This window comes from Aquarana catesbeiana, linkage group LG03 (genome assembly GCF_042186555.1).
Source record: "Aquarana catesbeiana isolate 2022-GZ linkage group LG03, ASM4218655v1, whole genome shotgun sequence".
Taxonomy (NCBI): Eukaryota; Metazoa; Chordata; class Amphibia; order Anura; family Ranidae; genus Aquarana; species Aquarana catesbeiana.
The window spans coordinates 584,464,440-584,484,671 of record NC_133326.1 but is presented as its reverse complement, the minus strand read 5'-3'; the positions used below and the strand labels follow the sequence as shown (position 1 = coordinate 584,484,671).

The window sequence follows — 20,232 nt, the reverse complement described above, 5'->3', positions numbered from 1 at the left end:
TGTTTATAATAACGTCTGTTGTTTGCACAGATTGCGCTTGTTGTCATTTGATAACAATGGTAAAGTCATCTGCAATAGAACAAGTGGATATCAGATCCTTGGCCTTGAGAAAGATCAGGTAAGTGTATTATTTCAGTAAATAACATGCTCTGATTAGACTCCCTTGGCATTCATAATTTGCCTATTTGCCCTAAAAATGGCTAAAACGTAACAAAATTGACCTCCCACAGACATCATTGGGGATCAGTACTAGGTTTGGGTTTGAAGCAGGTTTCTCTGAACCCTCAGCAAACCAAACCCAGACAGATTCACTCATCTCTATTCTGGAAATACCTAAGCCAGTCATACATGGTTTGAAATCTGGCCAGTTTAGCAGGGCCAGATTTATACAGAAGTCAATCTACTAATCAACTTTGGCGCAACCAACTGTTGGATTTTCCCTGCTTGGTTAACGCTGCAGGCTGTAGCCTGCAACGCTCATCTGTGTATACTGGTGGTAAGGAAGTCTCCCCGCTGTCAGAATACAATAACACAGCGAGAGGATTACCTCATCCACTCCAATGTGTATACGGCGGTATTGGGTATGTTTTATTTCATTCAACCCAAGGACTCGTGTATGGGCTCATTGTAAAGTCTCGTTTTTTAAATCTATTAAAATAACAAACATGTTATACTTACCTGCTCTGTGCATTGGTTTTGCACAGGGCAACCCCAGATCCTCCTCTTTTTGGGTCCCTGGCTGGAGCTCCTGGCCCCTCCCTCCTGTTGATTGTCCTCATAGCAAGCAGCTTGCTATGGAGGCACCCGAGCCAACTGACAGCTCTGTGTATCCATTCAGACATGGAGCTGTGCCTACTGATCGGCTTCTGTACAACCAACCTGCCAGGTAAATGCCGTTTGATCAGCTATAGCAAGCAGTGCTGGTCAGTGAATTCTGATGGTGGGGAAATCTCCTCACTGTCAGAATACAGTTGCTCAGTGGGCAATATTCCCCCATTCACTCCGAATGTGTGGATGAGGGAATCAGGTCAATGTTTGTTTTTTTTATTCTTTTTTTCAACCCCAGTGGGTTGAACGATAAAACAATAAAACTGAATCATCTGTGGACTGCTTTAGACAGGACGTTACATACTTTAGTGGAGGGTCTGCCTGTTTATAACTGAATAAATTAGCCTCAGTGTAATCTGCATCTTAACATCCCTTCAGCTAACTGTAGCAAATTTGAACATTGCTGATGCCTGAAATGTTATCGAATGCATAAACAGAATGCAGAATTTATTGGAAAGAAACCTTTTTGCCACTTTATTAAAAAAAAAATCTAGGTGAAGATTGAAATAGAAAGGAGATTTTTTTTTTAATAACATTAAAACACAATGGTGTGTTTTATCATGAATGTGGATGCTTTTCTTTATTTGGTTTGAAATGCCAAAAAAAGCTGTCAAATGCATAGGTCTGAAACAAATTAATATGTTCCAGGAGATGGCAGCGTGCGTTTTCACTCACTAAGGCTCGGTTCACACAGTGGCAACACAACTCTGTCCGCGACTTTGCGAGGCAACCTGGACACGACCTGAGCGCGACACCACAGCACAACTTACAAGGCGACTTCAAGTCGCCTCCAGGACAGACAATTTTCCAGTGGCCAATCAAACAACAATCAGCTCGGTGGGAGGGGGGAGGGAGGGGTTTGCCTGAGAAAACAATCTTCTCTTCCTGTATTGTTGCTTCAGTTAAGACACAATCCGACTTCGGGGGCGACTTCCATTGAAATCAATGGGTACAAGTCGCCTAGAAGTCAGATTGAAGTAGTACAGCAACCTTTTCTGAAGTCGGAGCGACTTCAGTAGCGTACATTAAGACGGCTCTCATTAACCGAATGCAATTTCTGATGTCAAGCGACTTGAGGTCTGACAAGTTGGATCCCAAGTCATGGTAGTGTGAACCGAGCCTTTAGGGGCGCCTTGTAAGTTGCCCCAAGTCGCTCTGTGGTGTTGCAATCAGGTCGTGTCCAGGTCGCCTCGCAAAGTCACGGCCAGAGTCGTGTTACCCTGTGTGAACCAAGCCTAAGGGTTTAGTGAGAAGCTGTGCAGTGAACACTTCTCTCGCTAATTTCTTTCCTTACCCAAAAGTTGCACCTGCAGAGTTGACAAGGCTCTCAGCATATACAGAACTGATATAAGGCTTATATAATGCAGAACACTTACACCAGGACAAATTCATCTTCAGTAATGTGCATTTTCGATATCTGGGGTTATAACTCTTTATTGTTTGTCATGACTTATTTAATTCTCTCTTTAAGCATGGTTGTCTTTTCGTTTCATTTTAAAGCCCGACTCCGGGAACATAAAAATGATCCCTTGTGGGGCTGTGCCTGCACTGCAAGGGTTAACTACTTGTTTATGTCCAGGGCACTTAGAAAAGATGCTTTACCTTATTCTCAGCTTCTCCCTGCTGCATATTTTGCCTTCACCATTGTACTGTATGTATTATATTAATTTTTTCTTGCTTTTTTTTTTTTTCATAAAAGTGGAGTTGCACTTTTAATGGTACTGATTTGTCTATTAATATGTTCAATATGTTTCTATTGTGTTAACTCCCTAAGGGACCAAGTGCACATAGCACTTGGTTCTGTTGAAATCTGTCTCTTAATTTCTAAGCATTGTAGCCAGTCAGGTACGCAACCCCACCCCCTTTCAACAGTGCTGCTAAGTGGGAGACAGATTTGTGATGGATAGCTGTGGTGTCTGGTAGCAGGGGCCACTCTGGAGACCAGCGCTGTCCTTAACAAAAACAGATCACACAGCCAGCAGCACTGTGTGTCTATCGTGGCTGCTTTTACACATTTGCACATGGATGACATAACGCTGCAGCGTCTGTGAGCTGTCAGTTTTATGCATGAGCAATCAACGATGTCAGGCTGTTATACAAGGCATTGGCCTAACCTTGCAGATCGATCGTTAATATTGAAAGCTCACCCAGCACTCAGTGATCTATTGACTGAGCTGTGTATGTGCACAGCAGCTCTGATAGATGTACAGAGAACCACAGCACTGAGTGATCTGTTGCTGTTGTAAACTAATAATGAGTGCTGCTTATTAGTGGGACTGCTTCAGCTTCCCACTATTGTTCCTTTTTATTTATTTTTTTTAATCTTATTATTATTCTGTACGTTTTTTGGCTCTGTGTAATTTCTGCATATTTTCAGCTATTAAAACCATTCAACTTTTAAAATGTTCAGCTCTTTCAGCTAATGATGGGACTTCTTCAACTTTTTTTCTACTATTTATGCTTTTTTTTAACATTGAAGTGAATGAGAGCATGCTTCAAATCTTTAAAATCTTCTTCCGCTCCCGAAAGTTTCAGCTCTTTCATACTTTCACCTACAGACGCCAAAACGTTCACAAAATATTCAGCTATCTGGCTATATCTTTTCAGTTTGATATTTTTTACTGTTTTTGTGAAAAAGCTGTTTAAGTTTAGTGATCGTTTCAGGGAATTTTATCGATTAAACAGAGTGTGTATTGTGCTGCTTAGAGTGGATGATGTCATAGCCAGAGCACAGAGCCTTAAAAAATTATCTTAGTTCCTTCCCTATAAATTGCTCTCACGCCCACAAGATCTACTTGTTATACAATTTATACATCAAAACGTAGGTATTTTTGTCTAGTTTCAGGCAATGTGCTCAGTTTTGTGATACGCCTTTTACTTTTGGCTGGTTGAGCTTCCAAATGACAAGAGTTCTACTTTCTTCCATTGACTATCCTGTATAAAATTCTTCACATTTCCCAGCAAAACGCACAGCCAACTTTTTTAAATCGCAGATATGCCCACATTTTTAAGTTTATCAACATACATTTTATACCGATACGTTCAAAAAGACCATGTGTCTCTAACGGTGAAGTCGCTGTTTCGATAGCATGTACTGTTGATTTATTAAGGCTTGTTTTAAGGGTTCTCTCACACTGTCTCTCACTCATTAGGTGGGGGGATTAATGATCAAAAAGCTTTTCAAAAAAACCTTTAAATATTCCACATCTTTCATACATTAGTGGTGGTAAACTTTTTAAATTAAATTCATGTTCATTTTAAAACCATTCCTATTTTTCCAACTATTCTCACTACTTCAACTTTTTCTTACGGATTTAAGCTATTCATCCAGTTAGCTTTAGCAATTCAGCTATTCAGCATTCCCACTCATTTTCTCCACAAAATGCATTTTCTAGTTCATTTATAATAGTAAAAAATCATTCAAAGGTGTGTGTCTGTGTAATGTATCTGCAGCTGTTTGTACACACACACAAGGCAGATACTTTACACAGAGCCAAAGTTCTGAATTTTATTTTACTATTAGGAGTAAACAAGCAGCAGTAATCGGTCATTTGGAATCATAACAGATCGCTCAGAGGGGGCAGGGCTCTGTGCTAACTACTTTCCAGCACAGGAACATCCAAATTTGGGCACCAAAAGATGGTGGCGCTACAGCCCGCATATAGAGGTGTGTTTAGGAAACAGTGGGGCCCTGATCAGAATGGGACCACGTGCTATATAATAATGATAAAATGATAGTTGTACAAGTCAAATAGCTTCAGGAAAGGTTTAAAAAAAATGCCATTCAAACATTCATGTTCTCAGTGTACACGCTTCTGTTGCTTTTGATCAGTTCTAATGAGTTGGCACACTGAACCACATACATACTCAACTGAATGCTTTCACCCGATCTGTAAACTAATATTCTTGGGAAAAGTTCCCCATGCTGAAATAATTTGTGTTTTAAATTGATCAGAAGCTGATCACCAGTCCAGACAGATGTTTTTTAATCAATTTAAATCCAATATTAGTCCAAATCAATCCAGTTTGTAAAAAAATAAAAATAAAATATGCTTGAACCAATCTCATGTGCAATCAAATGCATATTTTTGCTTATCAAAACTCACCTTCAAAGTTAAATATCCATGGGAAGATTAATTTAGTTTACCACAGCATACAGTCACCTGTATTTTGATGAAGCTGATAAATATTTGGCTATGGTTGTATGCAGTGTCTATTGTTTTTTGCAAGGGAATTTTGCTGCAGAGCTTCATAAATGAGGTGAAGTTCTGCTGACTTCAATCACCCAGTCATGTGCAAGCAAAAATGCTTTTTTTTTTTTTTTTTTTTTTTCTCTTTGCATCTAATCGGGTATTCTTTGCAAAGTGAAGCGTTGCCTTGTACACACAATGAAAATATCAGTTACTAAATTTCCGAAAAATTCTCGTACAACAGAATACAACTTCGGAAGTGATGTAATGCGTTGTATTGTACCGTAATGTGTTCTTTCATTTCTGAGCATGCGTGGGCTTGGCCTTACGATTTTTTGGACTAATACTATGCTGATTAAGTGTAAATCATTCGTTCTGCTATCGTACGAGAAAAATGTTTGTCCCTTCAGACAATTTCCCATGAACTGTTGTGATCAGCTCTTGAAAGCTGTGTACAAACACTTTAAAAAAGGGTATATTTTAATTTTTTCCCATCGTATGTATTTGGCATTACTAAGGTCAAGAGTAAATTCCCTCATAGAGTGCATCAGCACTTTGCAAAGTGAACAATCAATTTGACTTTGACTTTAACCTGTTATGGACCACCCCACACAGATATACTGCGTCAGGGCAGCCCTCCTGCACGAAATCCCATAACTGTGATTTCGTACACTGGGTCTGGGGCGCATGCGTGCCGTTGATGACCTGCTCCCGCTGTGATTGGACAAAGTGGGAGCCAATCAGCGGGTCCGCCGGGACACGCCGATTCTTAGGAGAGGCAGAACGGCTGTAAACAAGGCAGACCACCGTTCTGTGAGAGGGGAAGATTATGATCTTGTGTTCCTACTAAGCAGGAATATGGATCTCTGTCTTCCCCCAGTCAAAGCATCCCCCACCCGTTAGAAAGCACTACCAAGGAGCACATTTAACCCTTTGATTGCCCCTGATGTTAACCCCTTTCCTGCCAGTGTCAGTGTTTTTTTGTTTTTTTTGTTTTTTTTAGCACTAATTACTGCAGGGGTGTCCAAACTTTTTTCAAAGAGGTTCAGATTTGATGAAGTGAACATGCGTGAGTGCCGACCATTTTGCCTGACATTCTTTGAACCATTAAAATTCGGTCTAAGCACGTTAGTTCGAGCACTAATACACTGCCCAACATGATTTCCCTTGCCTTTGTGGCTGTGTGTGAGTAAAGAGATGAGTTTGGGCGTGTTATTTGGATATACCGTACTTATTTGCGTATAACACGCACCTTCACTTTAAGAGGGAAGTTTCAAGAAAAAAACTTACATTTTAAATAAAGAATTGTGAAGCAAAATAAGGGTCAGTGCCCAACTGCAACCTCGCACGTGCCTTGAATGCAGTGCCCCCCATTGCCGGGAATGCAGTGCCCCCCATTGCCATCAGTGCAGCCTGATTGATGCCCATCCATCTGCAGCCATGGAGGGGACAGGGAGGGGGGGGCGGGACGAGCAGCAAAAGATTACACACTGGAAAAACTCCTGTTTTCTCGGCGGCCTATTTATTACAAAGTCTCGCCTCCTATGATGGACAGAACAGTCGTCCAATGGCAGCGCAGGAGATGGAACTTCCTATTACAGAGGCTGCCATGTAAACAGGAAATCCTCCTGTGTGTACGACACTAGTCCCGCCTTCACCTTCGCCTTGTCCCCTACAAGGCAGCCAGCATATATATCTTTTGTGGCCCCGGCACTGGGAGATCGTTGGGGGCCACAAAAGACATATAAGTTCAAATAACCAGATGGGCCGCTCAAAACCAGAACGTGGGCCGGACTTTGGACATGCCTGGATTACTGTATTAGTGTCACTGGTCCCCAAAAAGCGTTGGTGTCTGATTTGTCTACCGCAATGTTGCAGTCCTGCTAAAAATCACTGAGCACTGGCCATTACTAGTAAAAAAAAATAAAATAAAAAATCAAATGTATCCCATAGTTTGTAGACGCTATAACTTTTGCATAAACAAATCAGTATACGCTTATTGGGATTTTTTTACCAAAAATATGTAGCAGAAATAAATGATGAAATTTTAGATTTTTTTTTATTGGATATAACAAAAAATTTTTTTTATTTTTTCAAAATTGTCGAATTTTGTTTCTAGCGCAAAAAATAAAAACTGCAGAGGTGATTACCACCAAAAGAAAGCTCTATTTGTGGGGAGAAAAAGGACATCAATTTTATTTGGGTACAGCGTCGCACGGCCGCGCAATTGTTAAATTAACGCAGTGCCGTATTCCAAAAAATGGCTTGGTCATGAAGGGGTTAAACCACCTGGAGTGGTTAATAAATCAACCCTACAGAGTCACTGTTGCCGTTTTTTTCTTTCTTACTGTGCATAGGATTACAGGAAGCAAATATAAGACAAATTCTGACACTTAACGTCAGATATATTTTTTAAAGTGAATATATAATTGAATTTTCATTTTTAATGTAAATCACTGCTCATATGATTGGTGCTATATAAATCCGTTATAGTCATATTTTTTTTGAAGCTTTGTCAGCAAAACACAGATTTATAGTACATGTATGTAAACACTTTTACCTGCTAAAGCAGGGATATGCAATTAGCGGACCTCCAGCTGTTGCAGAACTACAAGTCCCATGAGGCATAGCAAGACTTTGACGGCCATAAGCATGACACCCAGAGGCAGAGGCATGATGGGACTTGTAGTTTTGCAACAGCTGGAGGTCCGCTAATTGCATATCCCTGTGCTAAAGGATTGTGATTGGCATGCCTCTGCCACCTTGTGTGGAATGAACAAAGTCTCTTCCTTTGCCAGGTTTGGTGCTGCTAATAATAAAACAATTCTAGTCATGTTTTATTAGGGCTTTCAGTGATAATTAGTAGGAGAGTGCTCAGTCTTCTAGGGAAATGTTCCCACCAATTAGCCCAAACAAAGCATGATAGGGAAAATGGCTATCACTTCCATGAATTGTTAAACATACTTGACAATTATAGCTTTACACCAATTCCCAGGATTATCCAATCGCAAACCTAGCACGTCCATTGTCGAAACACAAATTATTTTTGAGTGATACATGCAAGCTAGTTTAATAGATCTTATACATATTCATGTATACAGTATGAATTATTTTAGTACAGAAACGCATTAATGAAGTCCTTGTCTTGATCTCTTCATTCAGAATTCCCTACTACTTCATCCTCCTGACATAAGAATAATGCACAAACAAAATGAAGGTTAAACACCCTGTTAAAATATTGATTAAAAAAGACTCTTTCTTCCATTAAATGTAAATGGAAGACATTAACCCGTCTGCTGCATTGTGAAGACGATGAGTAGCCTTTGGAATCCTTTGTCAAGTTAGAATGCACATGCATGATTTTCAGGCCTGCATTTAGCAGTTTGCCTGAACTTTAGCTTCAAAATGAAATGCATTACGAATATGGAGGTGTGGAACTGTTAAATGGTTTTAAGCCATTTGCTGCCATGGATTACAGCAAACCTCTTGCCATGAAGTGTTTTTGTAGCAAAGCAGGGACATGGTCACTGCTTTTTCAGACTTAAAGGGATTTGAAAAGGGTATTTTTTTTTTTTTTTTTTTTCTTTAAAAATAACAAGCATGTCATACTCGCATGCTCTGTGCAGTGGTTTTGCACAGAACAGCCCCGATCATCCTCTTTTAGGATCCCTTGGCGGTGCTCCTGGCTCCTCCTCCTCCTCAGTGTGCTACCAGAGGGAGTTGCATCCTATTGTGGAGCTGCCTGTGTCTATAGACATAGACAGTATGGCTTTGCCCAACCCCTGCGTCTTCATCACAGGGTTTGATTGACGGCAGCAGAAGCCAATGTTCCCCTGCTGCTATCAATCCTGTGATGCTGGATCGACATCGTGCTTGGGCAAGTATAAGGGGGTCTGAGGGAGGAGCTCTAGACACGAGTTTTAATGCATTAAGGTTAAATAACCACCTGCCACCACTTTAATTCCCTGCATCTTTATAACCCGATCTGCCATAACTTTATGACCACCCACCTAATATTGAGTAGGTCTTCCTTCTTTCGCCAAAACACTCCCTTTTGCTGCCAAAACAGCCCTGACGGGTCGCAGCATGGATGCCACTAGACCTCTGAAGGTATGCTGTGGTATCTAGCACCAAGCCATCAGTAGCAGATCTTTTAAGTTTTTTGTAAATTGTGAGGTAAGGCCTCCGTGGATCAGACTTGATTTTCCAGCACATCCCACAGATGCTTGATGGATTCAAAACTGGAGAATATGGAGGCCAAGTCAACACCTTGAACTTGTGTTTCTCAAACCATTCTTGAACCATTTTTTCAGTGTGGCATGACGCCTCATCCTGGTGAGAGGCCACTGGCATCAGGGAATACTGTTTCCATGAAGGTATACCTGTTGCCAACAAAGTTTAGGTAGGTGGTACATGTCAAAGGAACATCCGCATGAATGGCAGGACCCAAGGTTCAAAGCAGAACATTGCCTAAAGCATCACACTGCCTCCACCGCCTTCTTCCCATACTGCATCCTGTTACCATCTCTTCCCCAGGCAAGGAGAGCACCTGGGCATCCACATGATGTAAAAGGAAATGCGATTTATCAGACCAGGCCATCTTCTTCCATTGCTCCGTGGTCCAATACTGATACTCATGTGCCCGTTGTAGGTGCTTTTGGCTGTGGACACTTGTTAGCATGGGCACTCTGTGACTACGCTGCCCCATGTACAACAAACTGCAATGTCCGTTTTTTTCTTAACACCTCAACTTCATTGACCACATGTTTACTTGCTGCTTAATATATTCCACCAACATTCAGATGCCATTGAAGCAAGATAATAAATATTATTGACTTGGCTTGTCAGTGAGTGGTCATAAAGTTTTAGCTGATCGGTGTATATGCATACACTTTTTTTTTTTCACCTGCGGATTCTGCTTGTAGCACAATTCCTGTCCAAAGTGACCATGCATTCTTGCTGTATTTTATGGAGAAGCTGTGCTTGTTAGGACTACAGGAATGTTGGAACAGCATTTCACTGATAAGTTGTCATTGGTCCACAAAGCTTCACTACTGCTTCTCCCAAATGCATGAGGAAGGTTTATGAACTATTTGGTAAAGTTAGGAATGGCAAATATTTTGTTGGTAAAAATTGAGAGACTTAATATATTGAGTGTTTAATAGTTACAAGCCATCAGAGCTGTGACAATAGCTGTGGGGAGCCTATCATTGAAAATGTTCTTGCATTAATTCCTCTAAATTTGACCAGTTTTTAAAATTCACATTGCGCACAAATCAATAGCTAACTGATTCCATTATTGTGTGGAAAAAAAAAAAAATCTAACTCTTAAACATTTGCTATGTGTAATCTAAAGCCAGGACAACCTAGTATTTCACATGATAGAATGTTTTCGAAAAAAAATCTGCAATGCACAACCAGAAGTAAAGCTTGCATTTGTAATAAGCACATATAGCTTCCCCCAGTACATAAACCATATCAAACCATACAAAGAAACAAGGTTATCAACACATTAACACACTTAAAGATCAGATGGGGTAGTTCAACAACAAACCTTTATAATTAGTATTCTCAGTTTTTATAGTCTGTACTGTACCTTTTTTAAAGTGGTTCTAAAGTCACAAGGTTTTTTACTTTAATGCATTCTGTGCATTAAAGTTAAAAAAAAAAACAAAAAAAAAAAAACTTTCACTGCCTGTTCCCCACCCTCTAATAAATACCTGAGTTCAGTACTGATCCAACACTGTGCACATCTGCAGGCCTTCTGTCCTCCTCTTTCTGCTCTCTCACAGGCTTGGCTGAGAGCAGCGGGAGCCATTGGCTCCTGCCGCTGGTAGTCAAATTGAGTGAGGAGAGATTGGGGGGCGGGGGCCAAGCTGCACAGAGTGTGTCAATGGGGACGCACAGCCTTGCACTGGAACAAGCCTACACATGTGCCACCATAGGAAGTGGTTTCCTATGATGGCAAATGCAGAAGAGGAGCCGCCTTGAGTGCTGGTGGGAGACCCCAGAAGAGAAGGTTCAGGGCTGCTGTGTGCTAAATACCTTTGCACAGAGTAGGTAAGTATAACGTGGTTTTTATTTTAGAAAAAAATTACTTTTACAACCGCTTTAGTGTGTGAAATTTGTGAGACAGGTGCAGAAGATTTGACTTTGAAGTAACTCTGTCTTAAAAGTAGGGTGATGCCATTGTTAATCTTTTTAGAAAGTTTGGTCCCTGGCTGTCATACTGGTGTTTTTGTGATCTCTGACCTGGTAGTGATAAGCAATTCTGACATTTTGTTCATAATGTTTGTTCTACATGTGAATGAAAATTCATGATGCCAGACACAGCCAGTCTAGCGTTTCTTGAAAGGGGCAACAATGGCAGCCTCCATGTATTTTCATTTTTATTTTATTTTTTTTAGTGGCAGACTCAATTTAAAGTGAACATTTCTGGCCTACAGTGCTGCCTTGTGGCTCCTGCGAGTACCAGTGTAAAGCCCCACACACACTATTAGATTTTCTGCAGATTTTTGTCTTCAGATTTACCAAAACCATATAATATGAGGTCAAACCTTAAGAGTTTCAATTTGTATGCAATCAGGCAGGCCCTTGCACTACATGGTTTTGGTAAATCTGTAGACAAAAATCTGCAGAAAATCTAATTGTGTGTATGGGGCTTTAGTCTTCAAATCGATCCATCTCCCTGTGGAGCCTCTTGGAATTCATGCCTGTGCTACTGTGAGGGATTTGTATAACCTAATCTAGACAGCTCCCCTAGAGCAATACAGTCTTGGAGCCTCCTGAAACTTTGATGTCGGGCCGGTATCACAAATTAGTATGATTAGTTGAATAAAAGTCAGCTCTTCATCTCAATATAAAAAAAAAAAAAAGCAGAAACCGAAATGAAAATGAAAGGCTTGCACACTTATTCAAATTATGTATGCTGGGCTTTAAAGTGGTTGTACACCCTGTACAACCACTTTTTACCTACCAGTAAGCCTATATTAAGGCTTACCTGTAGGTGCTGGAAATATCTCCTAAAACTCCACGGTTTAGGAGATATTTACATTAAAGCCGTGCACCGATGTCTACGGTGCATGCACAGTTTAGAACGGGCACATCGCCACTAAATTCCTGGCATTATACCTTTTGTATGACAGAACTAGGTGGACAGGGCTTGCACAGACAGTGAGGCTCGTACCCAGCATGGATATAACATTCTAGGGGCTTCCCAGGGACTCGGGAATAATAAAAAAAATTGTGTAATTTGTAATGCCTTCACTCCAGTAGTATTGCTAGTTTAGTCATGTTTGGGACCTTGCAGGTTCACCTTTAAAGGAGTTGTAAATAATCTTAATGGCATTAAGATGATGAAAAACCTTCTGTGTGCAGCTCCCTCCTCAGCCCCCCATTACTTGCCTGAGCCCATCTCTGTCCAGTGATATCCATGATTGTTTCGACCATCCGGGACTCTCCCTCCTGATTGGCTGAGACACAGCAGCTGTGCCATTGGCTTCCACTGCTGTCAATCAAAATCAGCCAATCAGGAGATATGGGGGTGGGGCTGAACCGCAGCTCCATGTCTGAATGGACACATGGAACTGCAGCTTGGCTTCGGGGGCCCCCATAGCAAGCTGCTTGCTGTGGGGGCATTTGTCAGGAGGGAGGGGCAAGAAGCACAGAAGAGGGACCTGAGAAAAGGAGGATCTGGGCTGCTATGTGCAAAACCACTGCACAGAGCAGGTAAGTATAACGTGTTTGTTATTTTTATAGAAAAAAAGAGACTTTACATTCACTTTAAAGATATGTCTGCTTATATGAAGAATGCTTACTTTCCATGACTTGATTTATACATTTTTAGACTTAACTTATTTAGGCTTGTTCTAGCATCTTACTCTTTTTCTAATATCAAATGTATTGTTGCCCTTCTCTAGGAACAAGTAATAATGAACTTGGACAGTCGCCTGCTTGTGTACCCACTGTACATCTGCTGCAACTTCTTGTACACATCTCCTGAGAAACGGGCAGAATCAGAAGGTCAGCTGGACAACACTGACAGCTAAGAAGACAACTGCACACAAAGATCTCAAAGTATAATTATTAGAAAGGGAACATTTTTATTTTTTTGCTGAACTGTTTGTGCTCTAGTTTCAGTATTTGACCCTTGCTGCGGGGTTCTGCAGCTTGTAAAGCCTTTTTCTGTTGGATATAAAGAATGTAACGTTGAATGCACTAGGGTACATTTATGAATTCTTGGGCAAAGGATAAAGAGTAATATGGCTTTCGGCAGCTAGTCCCATTCTGATCATTTTAAGGTAATGGGATTTGAAGGGAATTCCCCAGAAAAATAAATTGTTCTCATCTGAGACAGATCCCTGTAAAATCACGGGCCCTCCCTTCCCACACAAGTGTTTAAGGGAATAAAGTCTAGCAATTAAAAAAAAAAATGGTTGTTGGAGAAGGGAATCATTGCAGTATGTAGCCCTGCTGCAATAGCAGGGTTCAGCAGAATATGGTGGTCTAGGCAAATTGTGTAAATTCAACTGGAAGTTTAGGTGAAATCTATGAGCGATGTTGAAAAGAACCCTTTGTATTGAATGCAATCTGTCATTCGTTATTTACCTAGCTTATTACTTGTTACTTACCAAGATTATTTTCTTCCTATAGAGACAGCCATAATGAATCCTAGAATTCATGACAGCCCCAGGAAATTTCCTCAACATGGTACATTTGGCTTGCAACTTATGTGCACTCTGGCATTAGGAGAGAATTAAATATATTCACAACTGAGCCAGATTAACCAAGATAGTAAGAGATACCATTTTTAAGCATTGTTGGATCCCAAACTGCTGACTTTCAGTTTCCTTTGCACTTCCATTTTTAAGTTAGAAAATCAAAGCTATGACCTTGGTCAATTTTATAGCTTTCTTTGCTCTCGTTTTCAAAGTAAGCTTGTGACTTACAGAATGTAGGCTGTTCTGCCAAAAGTGCTGCTTTACCATCGCAAGCCAAAAGTTACCTTAAAATATATATGTATATATAATGTTCTGTTTAGACTTGTAGCCGGTGCTTATTTTTTTAAGTAGCTTTTCAAAGGAACGCAGCAATCTGCCGTGCAGATTTTGTTATTTATTTTGTAATAATGAAGGGTGGCCCATACAAAGCTCAAAGTTGATAAGCAAGATGTGAGTATTACTTGCAAGGATTGGGCTGTGTAGGGCTTCTTCTGGCAGCCATAAGCTTCTGAATGTTGGAAGTACATATTACGTCACAGAGATTCTCCTGTTTGGAAATCTCGATGCGATCTGCCATTTCTCTTTTCTATGGAACCTAAAAAGTGCTAATCTTATGGGGTTGCCAAACAAAGACTGGCATGCTATTTAATGCCTAGTATTTAACAAAGGAGGAAGGAAATTTTAATGTCCTTTTTTTTCATAATTTTGTTGTACCTATCGATGTTCTTTGTTTAAAAAAAAATTGTATTTTTTTTTTTTTCAGACAAACATGTTTTCCTTTTATTTTTTAATATAGTTCACCTTTAAGCCTTAAAGATCCTGCAGACCTCCAGCTTAACTGTTGAATGCTTTCTAGAGATGAGCTTTTAGTGTCTTTGAAGAAATGTCATTGTAGACCCAAGATAATGAAGGCAAGCTCTGGTTAAAACTTACACTAACTTCATTACCTTCTTCTGATGTTTAGGGATTGGAGGCTAAGTAGTTGCCTGCAGTATGAAATGGAAAAAGCCAGATGAGTTGTATAATATTTAGGAGAATTAAGTCACTGCCTTGGTATCCAGATAAGGACTTCTCACCAATTTCCCTATTCTGAATATTTTGTTAGTACCAGTGAGTCAATGTTCTGAAGCCAGAGGATCAGCAGAACACCCAGGAAACTAACATTTTAAGGAGGTCATCAAAGGCAGCCTTCATATTTTCTAATGAAAGGTTTACAGATCTCCAGACGCAGAAATTTCACTTAAACATATTCTTCAATAGCCATAAGTCCTAAATCCCTATTGCATGCACAAAATTAATTTGCAGACACAAACTTTACCCTGTAAAAGTATTGGTGACATCACTATAGTCTATACAGAGAGCAGAACTGAGAGTGAAGCCCAGAAGCTCCTTCTCCTCCTACAAGCTCAAAACTAGCAGAAAACTATAGGGGGTAGGTACAAGACCAGTCACGCTGCACAAGGTAAGAGAAAATGGCAGTTAACAGTCTTATTATATAAAGCTCCCGCACAAAACGAAAGTGCAGGAGGGTACAGTGAGGTTATAGAAAAGAATCGCCCCCCTTTAAAATAATCAGATTTTGTTGCTTTGCAGCCTGAAAAGACAGTTTTAGTTTTTATCCAGCTGTATTTACTAGTGCAACTTAAAATCCAAGTTAAGGCTTTAACTCCAACATGTCTTTAAAAAAATCCAAAACTGAATCAGAGTTGGAAAAGGATCACCCCCTTGTGTCCGTGTTTTGTTTACCACCTTTTGCTTTAATTACAGCCTTTAGTCTTTTGGGAAAGGTCTCTTACTGGCCAGCTCACTAGGTGAAAACAAAAGACTGCCTAAAGCAAACTAATGCAGCCAGCACATCTAAGAATTAGTAAGCTGCAATGTAATATATTTGTTTTTGGGTTTATTGCTGCTTTCAAGCGTATTAAATTCAAAAAACAAAAATGTAATATATGGCAGCTTACCAATCGTATGTGGTGGCTGCATTAGTTTTCCTTTTTTTTATGGCTTTTTTAACTCTTTCACCTGGTGATCTGGCTAGTAACATAGCTCCAATAATATTAGTGCCTATAATATGAAGGCGCATAGGAGCCACCTTTTGGACAACAACATTGACAGTCTGGGGGTGGGTAGTGTTAGATGTATTGGCAGATTTAGATACACTAGCAAATTGAAGTCAAACTGAAGCCCACACATTTTTTACATGAATAAATTAAAACAGATCATTGTAGGCACCACTGTCAGTGGTAAATGGGTTGTCTCATCTTTGCAACGATAACAGTCCATCTTCCCATTGCATGTTCCTGAAATGAGCTCTCAAAAGTACTTGGTGCTGTAGTGACCACCAGCTGGACACTGGAGCATGTACGACACGGATCTTCAATTTATGTCCACGCGGTTATATATTGAAGATCACATAACAAACAGTGCAGTGCAACATTTTGGGAGACGCAGGACCCCTTCCTCAGGCATGTGATGTGATCTTCAAAAAAAAAAAAAAACGTTTGAACCTAATAAAAGATCCGTGGTATGCTGACGAATATTTACATTGTGGTATCTTTGTAACTGATACATCTGCAGGAGAGCTTGTTCTCTTGAAAAACAGATTTACTGGCTGGATTATCAGATGAAAATAACTGAAAGGAAGCCTAGGGAAAAAAACGAATGCAGCCATCACATCTAAGAATTAGTAAGCTGTAATATAATAAATTGGCTTAATACTGCTTTAAATATTGAATTAAAGTAGACGTCCAGTCATCCAAACCTAATTCTGCTCCTACCCCCATTCTAAGCCCTGTACTAACTACCCTATAGAGGAAAGATGTCTATACTTGCCTATTCTGAGGGCTTTATGAACTATGCATATGATCTCCCCAGCAGCCAGCTTCAGTGAAGAGGAGAGATTCCTGACAACGACTGCAATGCCTATGCAGTGACGTCACCCATAGGCTTAGTGTAGGGCATCCGTTGTCTGATGTCCCTTCTCTACACTGAAGCCAACACTGCGAGCTGATCATGTGACTGCACCAGAGCGCCTAGAGAATAGGTAAGTATACACCTCTTTTCTCTACATGGTAGTTAGTATAGGGTATTTTAATGTACTTCTGTTTAAAAAAAATGTACAGTCATTGAAGAGCAACACAAATGATATTCCTTAGTGTTAGCACAAATCTGTACAGTGTATTACCTTCTGTATATAATATTGGTAATGTTGTGGTTTGTGTACAGGTTATATTACTAATGGTGCTCCCAAAAGAATTCACAACCAGTGTAGGCTGCAGTATTGTATTTACGTTTATGCAGCTTTATCTACTTATCTGTTTAGGAAATTAAATGTCACACCTTTTAGACATGGACATTTGAGCCTGTTATACACTGCTAATCAATGTTTGCCTTCCGGTAGCTTTTGTAGAATACCAATTACTCCATTTTGGTCACCAGGGAATACCTCTTGCAGCAGAAGATATTCCTTTTTCCTAAGATTTGAATGTGACCTCAGCCGACGGCAGACTTTAGCTCAGGTTTGGCTGAATATGGGTCATCGGAGTGCAAAAAGATCTGCACTCCTGTAACCTACAGGAGAAGTAGTACCAAAAGAGCTTTGGATCTACTTCTCCATCGCGCTGCTGCAGTTATTTGTTTACTGACTTTTTTTTTTTTTTTAATTCCTTAATTCTTGGGTATACTCTGTTGAAAGTAACCATCACTGAACAGTTACCTACAGGTGCTTTAAACTGAAGTGTTTTCAGTATGCATTTTTTTTTCTAGACACTTTGAAATCTAAAAAATGCTCATGAAGTCCTACCCTTCGCATAATTGCTATTGAGATGTCCCTATAGGTCCCTGTTAAAGGGATCCTCCAGGCAAACAGCTCAAGTACACAGTTGAGATATGTATGTGTATATGTGCTCTTTTCACCTGCCAAACTGTAATATTGACTTCAACACTGATTTTTGGAGCTGATTTGTGTGTTTTAAACATAAAGTCCTTTAGAACAAACAGCTTCTCCTTTAGCACATCAACATTTCAACGCAGACAGCGTTTTCATAGTAAACTCAGTCCAGGCTAACAACTTGAAAAAAAGTCAGGAAGAGCAAAGAGAGAGAGGAGGAAGGGCTTTCACCTGCATCCAGCGTCCACAAATTCATCCACAGAGTCACGGTTCACTGCATCACGGCTTCCCACCAGACACACCTGCCGCTGCTGCTAGAGATGATATCAGTTCCAGCAGCAGCGGCAGGTGTGTCTGGTTTGTTCTAAAGGACTATGTTTAAAACACACAAATCGGCTCCAAAAATCAGTGTTGAAGACTACTTGTGGGCACTGGATGCAGCTCCCTTTTGTGTTTTATGGTGCATCTCTGCCATGAGTTCTGATGATGTGGCTGACGGTGTGATGACCCCCAGTGGATGCCGACAGAAGTTTCCATAGTCTGTTTTAAAGTTTGCCTGCTAGCTGTGATCCTCTGTAGTGGGGATCATGGCTACTTGGTAAGAAGTAACCCCTTCTATTCTCGGTGGTGGATCCTCTATTGTGGTCACGGATTAACCATTAATCATCACTTGGACTTTTCCTCTATTACTTGTAGGCAGCTGTAGATGCCTGAATGCTATAGCTGACGGCAGAGATTCCTCCATCCACACAGTTTAGCATAGATGAGGGAATCCATTCTCTTTCCTTCATTCTGCCCGTGGGCTAAACCAGAGAGAAATGAGCTATGTATGGCTAGCTTTAGAGGCAGCATAACATGATATGGCAGACAATGGTTAGGGCAGTTCCAGCAACTTTCTAAAAGATCACCAAGTAAGCCACATCTTCCATTCCAACATGTAATTTGCAGCATTGGTTGGTGGGTTTTACATTTTGCCTAGATTGCAGCTTTAACAGTGCCCTTGATTTAGTATGATTACCCTTTCTTACCCACTTGCAAGGCCTTAAAGTACATAGCTCTGACATGACTTTGCATCAGTGTCAAATGCATTGAAAAGTAGTGTGGCATGTGACCTTTTTATGACTCGCACAATGCCTTGAATTTTTTTTTATATTCTGTGTATTGGCCTTTGACGCTCAGCCTATAGAATGTTTCCATGGAATGTAAACTCATTTTACGGCCTGGACTGTAGAAATGGAGAAAAGTCCTCATCAGTCAAAGCTCTGGTTCATCATTTCCTAATAATATAGGTCTTTCTGGCTGAGCTTGTGTTTGACATTGTGTAGTGTAAAACATAAAAGATTTAGAAGAGAAACTTCTGTCTGCCAAGTACATATAAATCATTATTTTCTAGGCCAGTGTATGCTCTTCTGAGTTTTAAATATATTAAACTCGTGTTCCTTATTTCTATAACCTGCAGAAGCAGTGGATGTTTTATGTATTCTGTTCTGTTTGGCATTCTCTTGGCTCTGGCTTATGGATAATGAGTAGTAGTGGTTGCAGTGATTGGTGGCCAAGAGCCACCTACCTGTAAAATTTGCATATGTGTGTAGCTTTCAGAAAGCCGGTTTTATAGCTAAGCCATGGGTAAAATTAGGTGTTAGGTGGGGCACCTCCTGGAGTTCCTGTGACCTATGGAGCGGGGAGGAGACTGGGCTTCTAGACTAGTTGTGTGGCTGTGAAGAAGTCAGCGGGAGCAAAGGATAAGCTTATTATGACTGCACTTTATTATCCCCTTTGATAAAATGTGTATTTAATCCTTGCTGTGTGGGGGAGCCCCACTGCAAGACTAGCTGTGGATTTTCTTTGTAGTAAAGCCTTACTGTCATTTGCATTTAACACTGGGTTGCAGATGCATTATGTTTTGAGAAGGTGAATATAATTTCAGCTGTAGAATTTAGTGGTGCATGGAGTACACCCTAATAAACAGGGGTATTTTCACAGCATCTGAATGGATGTTTAGTGCCTGTTCACAAAGCTGCAGGAGATTATTTTCACGCCATCCTAAATGACCGCTTTTTCCACCCTCAATAGACTCTTATATTTAAGCTACCTTTAAAGTATATCCAAAGCCATTTGTGTCTCGTTCACTTTAATGTCACTGGAACGGTGTCACCATTGGAAGTTTCCATTTTATTCCCGTTCTAGTGGGAACGCCAAAATTTTGGATATACCCCAGCTCTTTCCGGGTAAAATCTGTGATAGGAACAATTGGAGAAAGTGAATCTCCCTAACAGGGATATACCGCAATTGAAACCTGACACAGGGTTCTATTCCCTCACCACTGTATCCAAATTTAAAACGTTTTTGTTAAAGTTATACTTTGTAATTCTATTCAGCCGCTAACCCCTGCCAGACTGCACAGCCAAGAGGGTGACTACACTCTGTTTAAATGTATGTTTTATCCCTTTGCGTTTTATAAAGCGATTACCTTATCAGCATAGCTTTAGCAAGCAAACTACATTAATAGACTTAAAACATGCACAGCAAATACTGCATTTTTATAGAAAGCTAAGCAGGGCTGGGAGGGGGACATGTTACATTGGTAAAGCTTCGACCAATGTAA

At 40.4% G+C, this 20,232-nt stretch overlaps 1 protein-coding gene across 3 annotated transcripts in view; it reads left to right on the top strand.

The window, feature by feature from the left end:
- GMCL1 (germ cell-less 1, spermatogenesis associated) overlaps positions 1-17,902 on the top strand; it is a 182,993-nt gene extending 165,091 nt beyond the window's left edge. For all 3 annotated transcript variants that reach the window (XM_073622005.1, XM_073622006.1, XM_073622007.1), the window contains 2 exons: positions 31-118; positions 12,938-17,902. In XM_073622005.1, coding sequence (XP_073478106.1) covers positions 31-118; positions 12,938-13,066 — 217 coding nt within the window. In that variant the 3' untranslated portion in view covers positions 13,067-17,902. The remainder of the gene's footprint in view (positions 1-30; positions 119-12,937) is intronic.
- Positions 17,903-20,232: the final 2,330 nt, after the last annotated feature.